At 41.5% G+C, this 16420-nt stretch overlaps 1 protein-coding gene across 5 annotated transcripts in view; it reads left to right on the forward strand.

Annotated features, from left to right (window-relative positions):
• The window catches only part of LOC140476882 (intermembrane lipid transfer protein VPS13B-like), a 957534-nt gene that overhangs the window by 79502 nt on the left and 861612 nt on the right, over window positions 1-16420 (forward strand). For all 5 annotated transcript variants that reach the window (XR_011960620.1, XM_072569770.1, XM_072569768.1 and 2 more), the window contains exon 5: window positions 8069-8236. Coding sequence is in view for 4 of the 5 variants with exons in the window: in XM_072569770.1 (XP_072425871.1) it covers window positions 8069-8236 (168 nt within the window). In the remaining variant the exon portion in view is untranslated. The remainder of the gene's footprint in view (window positions 1-8068; window positions 8237-16420) is intronic.

Genomic DNA, 16420 nt, shown 5'->3' on the forward strand with positions numbered 1-16420 from the left:
AGGCAATCCAGGAGGTTGGAGTTGACATGTGCCATTACTCCGCTCTCGAAGCACTTCATGATAACGATGACATAGCCACTGGGCAGTAGTCATTAAGGCACATTGCCTGACTTTACTTTGGCACTGGGATGACAGTGGTCTCCTTGAAGCAGGTGGGAACCTCACAATGTAGTAAGGAGAAGTTAAGGATGTCTGCAATTACTCCTGCCAGCTAGTCCATGCAGGATATAAGTGCACAGCCGGAGACTTCATCTGGGCCAGTTGCTTTCTGTGGGTTCACCCTCCAGAAGGCTGATCTGATGTCTGCAGTACTGACTGTCTGCAAGGTGCACCTGAGGCTGTCTGCGCAGGTGACATCATTTCATTGACCTTCTGTTCAGAATGAGCATAGAATGCATTCAGCTCATCGGAGGTGGTGGGATGGTGTAGGCCTTACCACAATAGATGTTTGTTCATGTGGTTAGCCTGGGACTCTAGTCTGGTATTGTTCTTTGATTTTCCTGATAGCTTTGTAAAGATAGTACCTAGATTTCCTGTATAAGTTAGGGTGACACGACCCCTGAACTCCTCACATCTGGAATTCAGTAGGGACTGAACTTCAGTGCTGAATGTTGTACATATAGCGTGAACTTCAGCTTTGTGGTATTCTCATCTGTGTTAGAAGATTGTGGGTTCAAGCCCTGTTAGATCTGAATACATTCCTCAATTATTGCTGGCCCACAGTCTTACAATTCCTGCCCTCTTGTCACTGTAGGACTGCCTAACCACGCAGGCTGGAGGGGTTTGAGAAGGTGGGTCAATGTCACCTTCTCAAAGACAGTTGGGCTGGGTAGCAATTGCTCCCTTGCCAGTGTTGCTAATTTTTGGAATGAATAGCAAAAGTCATGGCTTAATATTCCAGTGCAACATTGTAGGAGTTATTTTTAAGATGAGATGCTAAATCAAGGTTCCTTCTGGCCTCTCAGAAGCAAGAGTCCCATAGCACTGTTTACATCAGAGCATGTGTTATCATTGGTGTTCTGGCCAATACTTATCATACAGTTAATATCAGTACAACAATTTCTTTGATTATTTATTACTGTTTAGGAAGAACTTGCTCTGTGCAAATTGGTTGCTATGTTTCTGTTTGCAATGATGAGTGTTCTCCAAAGCAGTTAATGGGCTGTGAAGCACATTAAATCATCCTGACCGTGAGGAAGTTGCTGTGTATATTGAAGATCCCCTTTCCCTTTTATTCCCTAACAGATGTTATGTGAATAATGTAGCCAATACTTTTTTCATGAAGTTGTTTTAGTCATGGTCACTGCAGTATAGAAGGATGCCATTCAGTGTGTTGAGTCTGTTCCCATTCTCTGTATTTAAAGAAAATGTTCATGGGATGTGGCCATTGCTGGCTGTGTCAGCATTTAATGCCAATCCCTTGGTTCCTTAAAATACTGCAGTCCATGTTCTGTAGGTTCACCCACAATGCCATTGGAGAGGGCGTTTCAAGATATTAACCCAGTGACAGGAAGGAAAAGTGATATATTTGCAAGTCAGGATGATAAGTAGCTTGGAAGGGAACTTACAGGTGGTGGTGTTCCTATCTAGCTGTCCTCCATGTTCTTTTAGATAGTAGTGTGATCCAATCAGTTCGATTTGCCCCACACAATCCCCATAGCTTTGCAACTTTAATTTTCTCAAGTGTCTATCAAGTTTCTTCATCATGTGATGAGTTGTTCAAGTATTACCAGTGTTGTAATTCACAGTTTGCTATGTGAGTGTTATGTTGTGGTAATATAGCAAGTAATCTGACACTGGCATATATAGTTTATTGTCAGTCTTGGTTTTCAAATCTACACCAACATCTGAAATGGATTACAAAATGCAGGAGTGCGTTAAGTTTAATCAGTTCTCATGGTCATTACATATTATACTTTTTGTTTGTGGTATCATCTAAAGTTTTCTCTTTGCACTTTATGTTACATAAGAAACAGTCCACGTTGTGTTGGTCAAACAGAATAGAGCAAAATTACTGTGACATAGAGTTAACATGTAAAGTCTCATGACTCTTCTTTGGAATTTGAAGGCTGAGCAATCTAGCCATATCTAGACTTTCACATTATACTTTGTACCAGAGAATCTCCTGGGCACTCCATATGTGATATTACCAGTGTTGGAATTCATAGTTTGCTATGTGAGTATTATGAAGGATTTGACATTTAGTTGATGCTGAGATGATTTCAGCACCAGTTGGTACTGAGGGATCTTTTAATACTCCAAGATGCTGATAATTGATGTATTGAGTAATCATAAAATGACCCCCAGATATTCTGCACGATAATTGAGCAGATTAAATGTAATCACTTGGAAGAGGTATTTTTCAGTCCTGTAACATGGAAATTAAAATTTGATATAGTTTGAACTGTATTGCTGAAAACAATTGTGCTATTCAGGATTATCAATGCATGTTTCAAGGGTTGTCATACAAAGCACATACCTTTGTAGCACATTGGTAAGCCTTCCAAAGTATGATGATTAACATATCTTAAAATGAGCCTAACTTGTGCTTTGCTGCATCTGAAAGGGTGAGTAATCCATCTCCACTTACATGAATGTGCTTTCTATCTGCAATATTTGCTTTGTTTTCCTTCTACTTATCCACATGCCTCTTCTAGTTAAGATCACTTGAAAGCAAATGAACCTGATTCACCTGTGCTAGAAACTATAGAGAACTGATTTGACTCCTTGATCAGAATGGTCATAGCTGAGCAGCCTAAATCACCATGAGTAAATAAAACTCAAAGCACTGCTGTGGAATATTCTCATCTACCTGTGGGCAATTGAAAATGGGTCTTCTGAGACTGAGGCAGGATGAATAGCAGTTATGTGGTAGATTCCACATGTCATAAACAAACACCTTTAGCCTTGCAAACCATGCAGGTGTATGTATAGTTTTCAGTCTACTAAGTGGACATCTTTAAGTTAGATTTCAAATCACCCTGATTGGCATGATGGTATGGATTCTTGGGCTTTACACAGGAGTAGGAGAAGACACGTAACGCTGCCTCAGGGTTTGTAATTTCATGGTATTTTCACAGTTTGTTCAGTGCCTTATTTTTGCAGAACCTAATCAATTTTGTGCAGAGAATACTGAATATTGGTTAAATTAAGTAAAAATCTCAGATTTGCAATGGCTTCTTCATTATTTCAAAAGGAACAGACCTTTCAAACAAGCCAGCAGCACCTTTGTAAGATTTTTGCAAGAGATAATATGAAAAAGGTGATTAGAAGTAAATAACTAAAGTGGCATAAATGTGAAGCGAAACAGGCACATACTCATTTGTATCTTCTACAATCATACTCACTTAAGCAGTTATTAAGTAAAACAAAAGTTATGCATTCCCTTACAGAACATACTTCAGCATGTTGTCATCCACCAGCCAGGACTTCAATTAAAGAGATTCCTCATCTTGGTTCCAAATTAAAGCAATCACTCAATTTCAATGCTTTATAAACTCATATGTTCATCGTTAAGGTCTACAGCCACATGTGCGCTACAGTTCTCTTGGAGGATGGCCCGTCTCATCTTTATTACCTCTGTACGGGAATCAGTGAACTGTTAACTCTTAGTTACAGATTCTGCTTGCAGAAAATTTTCAGTGATAGAGTTACCATGAGTTCAGTTCCTAAGGTCTTTCCGTTGGGAGTTTTCTGATTTCCTTATTAGAGCAATGGGAAGAAACTATACTTACTCTAGATATAAAAATCTTTCTGCACAACAGAATTTTTTGGCATTGTATCCTTATTAGTAACTGGAGGAGAAAAAAAGCACTTGGCGGGTATGATATTTCACTCCTGCATTTTGCAGATGATGGCGTTTACTACGCACTGGGAATGCATAATGGAGTTCGTTTTTCCAGCTATGATATGGTTGAACAATTTTAAATAGGTTTCTTCCCAGTAGGCTGTTATGCAGGTGCTGACTGTGTCAATTGTTGACACAACTCAAGTCTTTCTGCTTAATAGAGAGAGCAGTGCAGAACACCAGTATGCTGGCCTTTACAAATTAGATCCAGAAATAAAAATAACAGGAGGTTAAATGTTAGCTTACTGTTTTTTTTTGCAATTTGGGGAGAGGGTTGTGGGAGAAGAACTAATGGGAGCAAAATTCATTTCAAAACCTCGTCAAAACACAGTTAAAGTATTAAATATGGTTATTTGGTACTGGAATTATTTAAGCATTTGTACTTGCGTTACAAACATATTTAACACAGTGGTTCAGTAATGTCCGTGGGCATGTTTAAAGCAATTTGTGTGTTGCTTATTTTACAGTTAATGTAATGATACTTTGCAAGCAAACAAACTTCACTGAGCCCTCCATAAAAAAAACACCATAACAATTTTGGTCCCAATAAAAATTTGGAAGCGAAATGAAAATTAAACTGAAAGTAACTTAAGAAATTTAGGCAAGTGTTTAAAAATAGAACATTTTTGAACTTGCAATTTTCGTTTTACATTTTTCCATCATAATTCTGTTGTTTCTTGTCTTTTTCTGGGTTTTAGTTAAATATTTTCCAAATGTAATTTTTTAATGAATATATGACACTGGTGCAGGAGTAGGCCATATGGCTGTTCAAGCCTGCTCTGTTATTCACGAAGATAATAGATGATGTTGACTTCAACTTGGTATTCCAACCCCCTTAGAATCTAAACATTTTTCCAACTAGATTCTGAATTACTCGATGACTGAACATTTGTATCTCTCTGGACTGGGGAACTCCTAAGATTCCTAAAAGTTTTGTGAAGGAAGCTTTCCTTTATCTCTTAAATGGCTGACCCCTTATTCAGACATAGTCACTCCTTTTTTCTAGTCTCCCACCAAGCAAAACCACTTCTTCATAGTTTACCCTGTCAAATCATCTCAGAAGTTTATTTTTCAATATGACCATCTATTCATGTCGTGTGAGTGTTGGTCCATTCTCCTCAATCTCTTTTTCAACCCAATGAACTTTTCTTGTTCCCCTTCTAAGGTAAGTCTATCCTCTTTTCAGTAAGGAAGCCAAAATTTTATATGTATTCTGGTTTCTTCTCACAAAAGCCTTGTAAATTTTGAGCAGCAAATTCTTGCTATTGAACTCTAGTTCCCTTGCAATGAACACCATTTACTATCCTAAATACTCAGTGTATTAAATCACGTTGTGATTGTGTAGAAGCACATCCAAATCTCATCCAATCCGCTTGTTAAAAACAATGCAATGACGTAATTAAATGTTTGAAAATCCAACATTTCTAGTTTCGTTTCTGAAGAAAACAAATATGAAAAGCATTGGCATGCACAATAAAGAGAAACCCAAAGGAGTTTATTGAATATTGAGTACTGGGTCAATGGAAAGATTCTTGGCAGTGTGGATGTGCAGAGAGATCTTGGTGTCCATGTACATAGATCCCTGAAAGTTGCCCCCAGGTTGATAACGCTATTAAGAAGGCATACAGTGTCTTGGGCTTCATTGGTAGAGGGATTGAGTTCCGGAGCTGCAATGTTATGCTGCAACTATACAAAACGCTAGTGCAGCTGCACTTGGAATATGGTCGCCATATTTCAGGAAGGATGTGGAAGCGTTGGAAAAGGTGCAGTGGAGATTTACCAGGATGTTGCCTGGACCGGAGGGAAGGTCTTATGAGGAAAGGCTGAGAGACATGGGTCTATTCTCGTTGGAAAGAAGAAGGCTAAGAGGGAATTTGATAAAGACATACAAGATGATCAGAGGATTAGATAAGGTAGACAGTGAAAGTATTTTTCCTAGGATGATGACGTCAGCTTGTATGAGGGGCCATAACTACAAATTGAGGGGTGATAGATTTAAGGTAGATGTCAGAGACCGGTTCTTTACTCAGAGAATGGTAAGGGTGTGGAATGCCCTACCTGCCAAACTCGGCCAGATTAGGGAGATTTAGTCAATCCCTGGAGAAGCACATTGATGATGATGTAATAATGTAAGGGGGGGAATGAGCTTAGAATGGTTCACAGGTCGGCGCAACACTGAGGGCCGAAGGCGCTGTTCTGCGCTGTATTGTTCTATATTCTACGTTCTATGCTGTATGTTCTATGAATATATAAAGAGCAAGAGAATGACAATGTGTAGAGCCGGACCCATTTGGGACCATAGAGGTAATTTGTTGGTGGACCCAGAAGATGTAGGCACAGTCCTCAATAAATACTTTGCGTCTGTTCTCACAATGGAAAAAGAAGATCCAAGAATATGCATCAGGATGGAGAACTGTAAAATAGTTGAAGAAATTAAGAGAGAGAGAGGAGGCAACAACGTGTTAAATACCCTTAAAAGTGGACAAATCTGCTGACCTGGATGAGATGCATCCCAGGCTGTGGAGAGAAGCCCAGAGGTGAGGTGCAGAGGACTGAGGGACTGTTCAACTTGTCCCATTATTAAAACGGGCGAGAGGGGATAGACCATGAAATTACAGGTCACTCAGTCTAACCTCAGTTGTGGGGAAATAATTTGAAATAATTCTGAGGGATAGAATATGTCTTCACTTGGAGAGATGTAGATTCATCAGGACATGTTAAGGGCTGATTACATTTGACAAATTTGATGAAACATTTTCAGGGGGTAACCAGGAGTGTTGATGAGGATAATGTATTTGATGTGGTCCATGTAGACTTGAGCAAGCCTTTTGGTAAGGAGGTCAAGCAAGTAAGAGCCTATGGGATCCAAGGCAAAGTGGCAGATTAGATCCAAAATTGGATGAGAGGCAGAAAAAAAAGAGTGATGGTTGAGCAATGTTTTCAGTGAAGTTCCACAGTGCTGAGTGCTGGGATTTTTGCTGTTTGTGGTGTACATTTATGATTTGGGCTTTGTGTAAGAAGTATGGTCAAGAAGTTTGCAGATGATGCAAAAATTTGTATGGTTATGAATAGTGAGGAGGATAGCCATAAGTTACAGGAGGATAATCACACACTGGTCAGGTGGGTAAATCGAATTCAACCCTGAAAGGTGAGAAGTGAGGAACTTGAGGAAGGCTAACAAGGCAAGGGTTGACACAATGAATGATAGAGAATGTAGGACTCTGAAAAGTGCTGAACATCAGAGGGACTTTCGTTGCATATCACAGATTCACAAAGGCAGCAGGGCAGATAGGTAAGTTCGTTAATAAGACATATAGGTACTTGCCTTTATTAGCTAAGGCATAGAATACAAGAACAAGGAGGTTGTACTGAAACTGTGTGAAATACAGGTTTAGTCACTGGAATACTGCATGCAGTATTCTAAACACCACTATATGGGATAGGTGTGATTGCACGAGAGAGGGGTTCAGAGAAGGTGTACCAGATTGCTGACTGGGCTAGAGACTTTGAACGATGTAGAAAGATTCAAAAGGCTGTGGTTGTTTTCCTGGAGCAGTTAAGATTTTAAGGGATATAGATTGAGTGGATGGGAAGGTTTTCTTTTCCATTATTAAGAGTTCAATAACCACCTGATATAAATTTAAGATAGGAGGTAGAAGTCAAAGAAGAGAGTTGATGGTGCACTTCTTCACTTAGAGATTGTTGAAAGTCTGGAACTCAGTACCTACTAGGTAGATGAGTCAGAAACTGTTAAATTTGAGCAGTATTTATATATTCATGAATGTTACTATAGTCTTCAATGCAATGAGCCAAGAGCTGCAGAATGGGATTAGTGGATTCAGATCTTTGTTGACTGGCACAGATATAATGGGCCGAATGACCTCTTTGTGTGATGTCTATAGTGATAAGTCTATAACTAAGTAGCTGCTGGTGCTAATTTCAGCCTGCAGTGAATTTTTACACTTCCTTTTAATTGTTTTGATCAGTTGAAACTCTGGGGAGGTCTAATTGCAGAAAACTCGCTGAGTAGAAGTGATGCACTTCTTTAGTACATCAGTTGACTATATTTCAAGGTAGAAAACAAAGGTTAAATAGCCAGCAGCTGTTCTATACTGATGATTGAATTTGAGGAAGTTTCCATAATAGATTTATTTCTCTTGAAGTTTTGCCGTGCAGATTTAAATGACACTAATGAAATCTTCTTTTATTATCCTGCTATAGGTTATGTACAAAGCTTGATTAGGCGTGTTGTTAACAATGTGAACATTGTAGTCAACAATCTCATCTTGAAATATGTGGAGGATGACATTGTTCTCTCAGTCAACATTACTTCTGCAGAATGCTACACAGTGGACGAGTTTTGGGATCGAGCTTTCATGGACATTCTCGGTGAGTGAAATGGATCCTTTCATCATTTCAGCTTTTACAAATGTGGGAATGCAAAATATGAATTAAACATAACACTTAGTAAAGCAGGCTAGCTGAAAATTAAGTTGAGTTTGGTCATTATTCGTTTTAAAATAGTAATGGAAAAGGATAGACCAGATCTAAAAGTTGAAGTTCTAAATTGGAGAAAGGCCAATTTTGACGGTATTAGGCAAGAACTTTCGAAAGCTGATTGGAGGCAGATGTTCGCAGGTAAAGGGACAGCTGGAAAATGGGAAACCTTCAGAAATGAGATAACAAGAATCCAGAGAAAGTATATTCCTGTCAGGGTGAAAGGGAAGGCTGGTAGGTTTGGGATTGCTGGATGACTAAAGAAATTGAGGGTTTGGTTAAGAAAAAGAAGGAAACATATGTCAGGTATAGACAGGATAGATTGAGTGAATCCTTAGAAGAGTATAAACAAAGTAGGAGTATACTTAAGAGGGAAATCAGGAGGGCAAAACAGGGACATGAGATAGCTTTGGCAAATAGAATTATGGAGAATCCAAAGGGTTTTTACAAATATATTAAGGACAAAAGGGTAAGTAGTGAGAGAATAGGGCCCCTCAAAGATCAGCAAGGTGGCCTTTGTGTGGAGCCACAGAAAGTGGGGGAGATACTAAATGAATAGTTTGCATCAGTATTTACTGTGGAAAAGGAAATGGAAGATATAGACTGTAGGGAAATAGATGGTGACATCTTGCAAAATGTCCAGATTACAGAGGAGGAAGTGCTGGATGTCCTGAAACGGTTAAAAGTGGATAAATCCCCAGGATCTGATCAGGTGTACTCGAGAACTCTGTGGAAAGCTAGAGAAGTGATTGCTGGGCCTCTTGCTGAGATATTTGTATCATCAATAGTCACAGGTGAGGTGCCGGAAAACTGGAGGTTGGCAAACGTGGTGCCACTGTTTAAGAAAGGCGGTAAAGACAAGCCAGGGAACGATAGACCGGTGAGCCTGACCTCAGTGGTGGGCAAGTTGTTGGAGGGAATCCTGAGGGACAGGTTGTATATGTATTTGAAAAGGCAAGGACTGATTTGGGATAGTCAACATGGCTTTGTGCGTGGGAAATCATGTCTCACAAACTTGGATTGAGTTTTTTGAAGAAGTAACAAAGAAGATTGATGAGGGAAGAGCAGTAGATGTGATCTATATTGACGTCAGTAAGGTGTTCGACAAGGTTCCCCATTGGAGACTGATTAGCAAGGTTAGATTTCATGGAATACAGGGAGAACTAGCCATTTGGATACAGAACTGGCTCAAAGGTAGAAGACAGAGGGTGGTGGTGGAGGGTTGTTTTTCAGACTGGAGGTCTGTGACCAGAGGAGTGCCACAAGGATCGGTGCTGGGCCCTCTATGTTTTGGATGCGAGCATAAGAGGTACAGTTAGTAAGTTTGCAGATGACGCCAAAATTGGAGGTGTAGTGGACAGCGAAGAGGGTTACCTCAGATGACAACAGGATCTTGATCAGATGGGTTAATGGGCTGAGAAGTGGCAGATGGAGTTTAATTCCGATAAATGCGAGGTGCTGCATTTTTGGGAAAGCAAACCTTAGCAGGACTTATACACTTAATGGTAAGGTCCTAGGGAGTGTTGCTGAACAAAGAGACCTTGGAGTGCAGGTTCATAGCTCCTTGAAAGTGGAGTTGCAGGTAGATAGGATAGTGAAGAAGGCATTTGTTATGCTTTCCTTTATTGGTCAGAGTATTGAGTACATGAGTTGGGAGGTCATGTTGGTGGCTGTACAGGACATTGGTTAGGCCACTGTTGGAATATTGCGTGCAATTCTGTTCTCCTTCCTATTGGAAAGATGTTGTGAAACTTGAAAGGGTTCAGAAAAGATTTACAAGGATGTTGCCAGGGTTGTAGGATCTGAGTTACAGGGGGAGGCTGAACAGGCTGGGGCTGTTTTCCCTGGATCTTCGGAGGCTGAGGGGTGACCTTAGAGGTTTACAAAATTATGAGGGGCATAGATAGGATAAATAGACAAGATCTTTTCCCTGGGGTTGGGGAGTCCAGAATTAGAGGGCATAGGTTTAGGGTGAGAGGAGAAAGATATAAAAGAGACCTAAGGGGCAACTTTCTCACGCAGAGGGTGGTACGTGTATGGAATGAACTGCCAGAGGATGTGGTGGAGGCTGGTACATTTGCAACATTTAAGAGGCATCTGGATGGGTATATGAATAGGGAGGGTTTGGAGGGATATGGGGCGGGTGCTGGCAGGTGGGACTAGATTAGGTTGGGATATCTGGTTGGCATGGATGGGTTGGACCGAAGGGTCTGTTTCCATGCTGTACATCTCTATGACTCTCTGACTGTATTTGCACATAATTGGTAAGAATTCTTTCTATTGCATAAATAACAGCATGTACGTGGCCTCAGTAACATGCAATATTTTATAAGATTTTTAAGTTTTAACCTGGCTCTTTATTTTAAAATAGTATGGGATGCTTTGGAAAGGTAGGGTTTGTAAGAAGTTGTTTAACTTTGTCTGACACAGGCTCGTGGGTTTGATTCCCATAGGGACAAGAGGGCCCAAGTCAAAAAACTTGTTAATCAAGGGGCAAAGTTTTCACACCTCAAGCAAAGGCAAAGAAACTGGGCAAATTTTCTTTTTAGAAAGAGAACAACAGAAAGAGGGTTCATAGAGAGAGAAGTATAGTGAGCACAGAGGGAAGTGTGTCCTTTCTATGGATGGTCAAGCAGAAAGCACGAGGGAAGACGATCTCTAATTAAAGAGATGTCATGCCATAGCACAAGAACATATGAGATAGTAGCAGGAATAAGCCATTTAAACTTGTTTGCTATTCAACCAGATTAGACTGATCTAATTGCGCCATTACTCCAATTTAGAACATAGAACATAGAACATTACAGCGCAGTACAGGCCCTTCGGCCCTCGATGTTGCGCCGATCAAAGCACCCCTAACCTACACTAAGCCACTATCCTGCATATACCTATCCAATGCCCGCTTAAATACCCATAAAGAGGGAGAGTCCACTACTGCTACTGGCAGGGCATTCCATGAACTTACGACTCGCTGAGTGAAGAACCTACCCCTAACATCAGTCCTATATCTACCCCCCCTTAATTTAAAGCTATGCCCCCTTGTAATAGCTGACTCCATACGTGGAAAAAGGTTCTCACTGTCAACCCGATCTAACCCCCTAATCATCTTGTACACCTCTATCAAATCACCCCTAAACCTTCTTTTCTCCAATGAAAACAACCCCAAGTGCCTCAGCCTTTCCTCATAGGATTTTCCTACCATACCAGGCAACATCCTGGTAAACTTCCTCTGCACCCGTTCCAGTGCCTCCACATCCTTCCTATAGTATGGCGACCAAAACTGCACACAATATTCCAGATGCGGCCGCACCAGAGTCTTATACAACTGCAGCATGACCTCAGGACTCCGGAACTCAATTCCTCTACCAATAAAAGCCAGTACGCCATATGCCTTCTTCACTGCACTATTTACCTGGGTGGCAACTTTCAGAGATCTGTGTACATGGACACCAAGATCCCTCTGCTCTTCCACACTACCAAGTAGTCTACCATTAGCCCAGTAATCCATCTTTTTATTACTCTTACCAAAGTGAATCACTTCACACTTAGCTACATTGAACTCCATTTGCCACCTTTCTGCCCAGCTCTGCAGCTTCTCTATATCCCGCTGTAACCTGCCATATCCTTCCTCACTGTCTACAACTCCTCAGACTTTCGTATCATCCGCAAACTTGCTCACCCAACCTTCTAACCCTTCCTCCAGGTCATTTATAAAAATGACAAACAGCAATGGTCCCAAAACAGATCCTTGCGGAACACCGCTAGTGACGGCACTCCAAGATGAACCTTTGCCATCAACTACTACCCTCTGTCTTCTTCCAGAGAGCCAATTCCTAATCCAAACCTCCAACTCACCTTCAATGCCATATCTCTGTATTTTCTGCAGTAGCCTACCATGGGGGACCTTATCAAACGCCTTACTAAAATCCATATATACCACATCTACCGCTTTCCCCTCATCTACCTCCTTAGTCACCTTCTCAAAGAATTCAATAAGGTTTGTGAGGCACGACCTGCCCTTCACAAAACCATGCTGACTATCCTTGATCACATCGCTCTTATCCAGATGTGCATAAATCCTATCCCTTACAATTCTCTCTAAGACTTTGCCCACAACAGAAGTGAGACTCACTGGCCTATAGTTACTAGGATTATCCCTACTCCCCTTCTTGAACAAGGGAACCACGTTTGCTAGCCTCCAGTCCTCTGGCACTACTCCTGTCGACAAAGAGGACACAAAAATCAAGGCCAATGGCTCTGCAATCTCCTCCCTTGCTTCCCAGAGAATCCTAGGATAAATACCATCAGGCCCAGGGGACTTATCTATTTTCACCCTTGCCAGAATTTCCAACACCTCTTCTCTACATATCTCAAAGCCATCCATTCTACTTATTCGTGCCTCAGTATTTATATCGACAACAATGTCCTGTTCCTGAGTGAATACTGACGAAAAGTATTCATTCAGCGCCTCCCCAATCTCTTCAGCCTCCACACGCAACTTCCCATTACTATCCTTGATTGGACCTATTCCTTCCCTAGTCATTTCTTTGTCTGCAGCCCCCACACCCTAGTGTCCTCGATTTTGCATCAATGTTTAACTCAGTCATACAGTCGCAGAGATGTACAGCATGGAAACAGACCCTCTGATCCAATCGTCCATGCTGACCAGATATTCTAAACTGATCTCGTCCAATTTGTCAGCTTTTGGCCCATATCCCTCTAATGCTTCCTATTTATATACCCATCCAGATTCTTTTTTAATGTCATTGTATCCACTTCCACCACTTCCTCTAGCAGCTTGTTCCATACATGCGCCACCATCTGCATGCAAAAGGTACCCCTCAGGTTCTTTTTAAACCTTTCTCCTCTCACATTAAACCTGTGGCCTTTGGTTTGGACCTTGTCTATTTACCCTACCTGTGCCCCTCATGACTTTATAAATCTCTCTGCTCAGTCTCACATACCCATTCAGATGCCTTATAAATATTATAATTTGTATCAAACTCCACCACTTCCTCTGGCAGCTCATTCCAAACATGCACCGCCCTCTGCGTGAAAACGTTGCCCCTTAGGTCCCTTTTAAATCTGTCCCCTCTCATCTTAAACCTGTGCCCTCTAGTTGGAATCCCCCCCCCCCCCCCCCCCCCCCCCCCCCGGGAAAGGACCATGTCCATTTCCCCAATGCACGTCTCTCATGATTTTATAAACCTCTCCCTTGAGTCTCTGACACTCGAAAGAAAATAGCCCTAGCCTCTCCTGTTGCTCAAACCCTCCAACCACAGAAACATCCCTGTAGATCCTTTCAGAACCCTGTCAAGTTTCTTGGATATATTTGGTGAAGCAGCCTCCAAAGCTCACCGAGAAAGTGAATTATATAGATTAATGTCTCCCAGAGAAGTCATTCCTTCTCACTTAAATGCAAAGTCCCAATTATTTGATCTGTTACCTTAATTCTAGATTTGCCCACAAGCGGAAAACATCATTCTAATATCTACCCATGTCAAGCTCCTTCAGAATCTTATCCCCTCATTCTTATAAACCCCAATGATTGTAGCCCCACGCACCTCCATCTAGTGCATTAGTCTGTTCAGCTCATCTGTGTGCTTTGAGAGAAGTGCTTTTTGATATTCATTCAATTTTGTGACTTGGTGAAAAAGGGAGAAATGACATAGCTTTAAGCTGGCTTGGTTGGTAAGTATAAATTGTGCAGTTCTACAGAGAGTGAGGAATAAAGCATAGGTGTAGTATGGGGGTTTTTGAATGTGTTAATCTTTTGATAGTTTAGTGTATCAGTTATCTGCTAAATAATGCTTCATCACTGGTCGTAGTTGGATGGCTGCAGTAAAAGTATTAAAACTTGAAATGTTTTTGTGTGATTCCTTTGGTTGGTCACATGGAGTTTATATCTTTTTTGTTTATAAATATTTTGTGGAGAAGATTTTGAATTTTCTACAAAAATGTGAAATTACTACAAAATAATAGAACAATCTTGCAATATAACAATAATAGTAAATAAACCACTACTCTACTCCCCAAACAGTTTAGGAGAAAAACGCGACACAAACTGCAATTCAATAAATAACTAAATCAAAACAAAAAGAAAGTAAATTAATCGGAGTTGAACCAAGGCAAATTAATTTAAATTGCGTTAAGTTACAACTCTCAGTGCAAACCCACCAAAGCTCCCCGTCACTGGAAGCATCAGTTGGCATACCCACATTTGTTCAGAATTCCTCCTCCCAGGGGCTCCCGGGTCGCCAGTCTTAGCTGTCATGGCTGCACAAAAGCCCTAATCAATATAGCTGATAAGTCCGTGTCTACATGGTTCATTTTGTTCTTCCTCCCAGAATGAAAGAATATTAAACAATTTCTTCCCATGCTCATCCAAAGAGGGGAGATTTGGCGAACCAAGGAGGAGGGACACTGGATCTACCTTGACCTCGGTTCCCAAGACCCCTTCCAAAACACTTGCTATAGCGCCCCAATACCTACGAAGCTTGTGGCATGACTACAAGCAGTGAGTAAGAGTATCCACATCTATTTTACATTTGGGGCACAGTGGGAATGCTCCCGTCTTAAATTTCACAAGTCGCTCTGGCGAATAAGTCCTGGGGAGTCCCTTCAATTGCACAGCCTGCATCCTTTTGCAGATTGAAATTTTCCTTACATTCTCCCAAATATCCTTCCACTCCTTTGGTGAGATCTCTACCCCCAATTCCTGAGCTCAGATTCCATACAGCTGCTCAATGTCCTTCGAGACATTACCTCCTATAAGTGATAGAGGGTGCTGACCGAGAGAATGCCTGTAGATCGAAGCACACTCCTCTCCATATCAGACTTATAGGGACTAGCCATTAATGTAGTCTTTTTCAGTATGAAGTCCCTAGTCTGAAAGTAATGAAAGAAATCCCTCCTAGGTAGCTCATATTTCTGACTCACCTGCTCGAAAGATATCATGACCTCCCCATCAATTAAGTCTCCCAAACAGGAAACTCATCTGGACTCCCAGAACCTAAAGCCGGAATCCATCAATCACAGCTGGAATCCTGGCATTCCTACTATGGGAGTAAAAGGGGAAGTTTTTTGTAAATTGCCCTCACTTTGTCACACTGTTCTCCATGTTTTAGCTGTGTTAAGGACATTCGGATTTCTCCAATCGTTCATAACAGTCCTCAACTTGTCCATGAACAATAGAGTAAAGAGGGGACCTTTTGCCTGGGAGTCCTCGACGTCCAGCCAGATTGACTGCGGGTCCTGGCAAGCCCAATCAGCCACACAGGATAGTTGGGAACTTAGTTGGTATTTCTTACAGTCTGGAAAATCCACACCCCTCATCCCCAGCGGAAACTGCAATTTGACCAGCTTCATAAGAGCCTGCCTGTAATGCCAGATTAAAGAGCCAAGCCAGCTGTTAAGCCTCTGTAGCACCTGCCTGGGCAACATCAAAGAAAGCATTTGCATGGGATGTAATAAACGTGGAAGAACATTCATTTTAACCAGGGTTTTTCTACCCAAGCAGGGTATTGGAAGATCGTTCCAGCGCCGAAGGTCCTGTCTTATCTTCTGTAGCAACTGCACAAAGTTAGCTTTATATAATTGATCAAAAGTGGGGGTGATAAAAATGCTTCCCTGTGACCACCTGAAAGGGAATCAGATTCCACCCCCTGGATCGGATACTCCAGAAAGAGCCAAATAAATTAATCAACTGTATTAAGCAGGGCACAGATACCGTCGGGTTAGTTAGAAACAGAACAACATCATCTGCGTAAACAGTGATCTTATGCCTGCCTGACCCCACCTCTGGGGCAGTTATATTGGGGTCTCTCTGAATGGCCTCCGCCAATGGCTCAATCACCAATGTAAGTAGCAACAGTGAGACGGGGGCACCCTTGTCGGCTGCCGATACTAAAATTGTCAGACAGTATACCATTAGTGAGAACTGCTTCTTTAGGGTTACTATATAACACTGCCGCCCATTTGTTAAAAACTCCTCCAAGGCCAAACCGTTCCAGGACATAAAGAGGTATGGCCACTCCACCCCGTCAAACACATTCTCTGCATCCAGGGAGACTACCA

The sequence above is a fragment of the Chiloscyllium punctatum genome, chromosome 5 (assembly GCF_047496795.1).
Source record: "Chiloscyllium punctatum isolate Juve2018m chromosome 5, sChiPun1.3, whole genome shotgun sequence".
Taxonomy (NCBI): domain Eukaryota; kingdom Metazoa; phylum Chordata; class Chondrichthyes; order Orectolobiformes; family Hemiscylliidae; genus Chiloscyllium; species Chiloscyllium punctatum.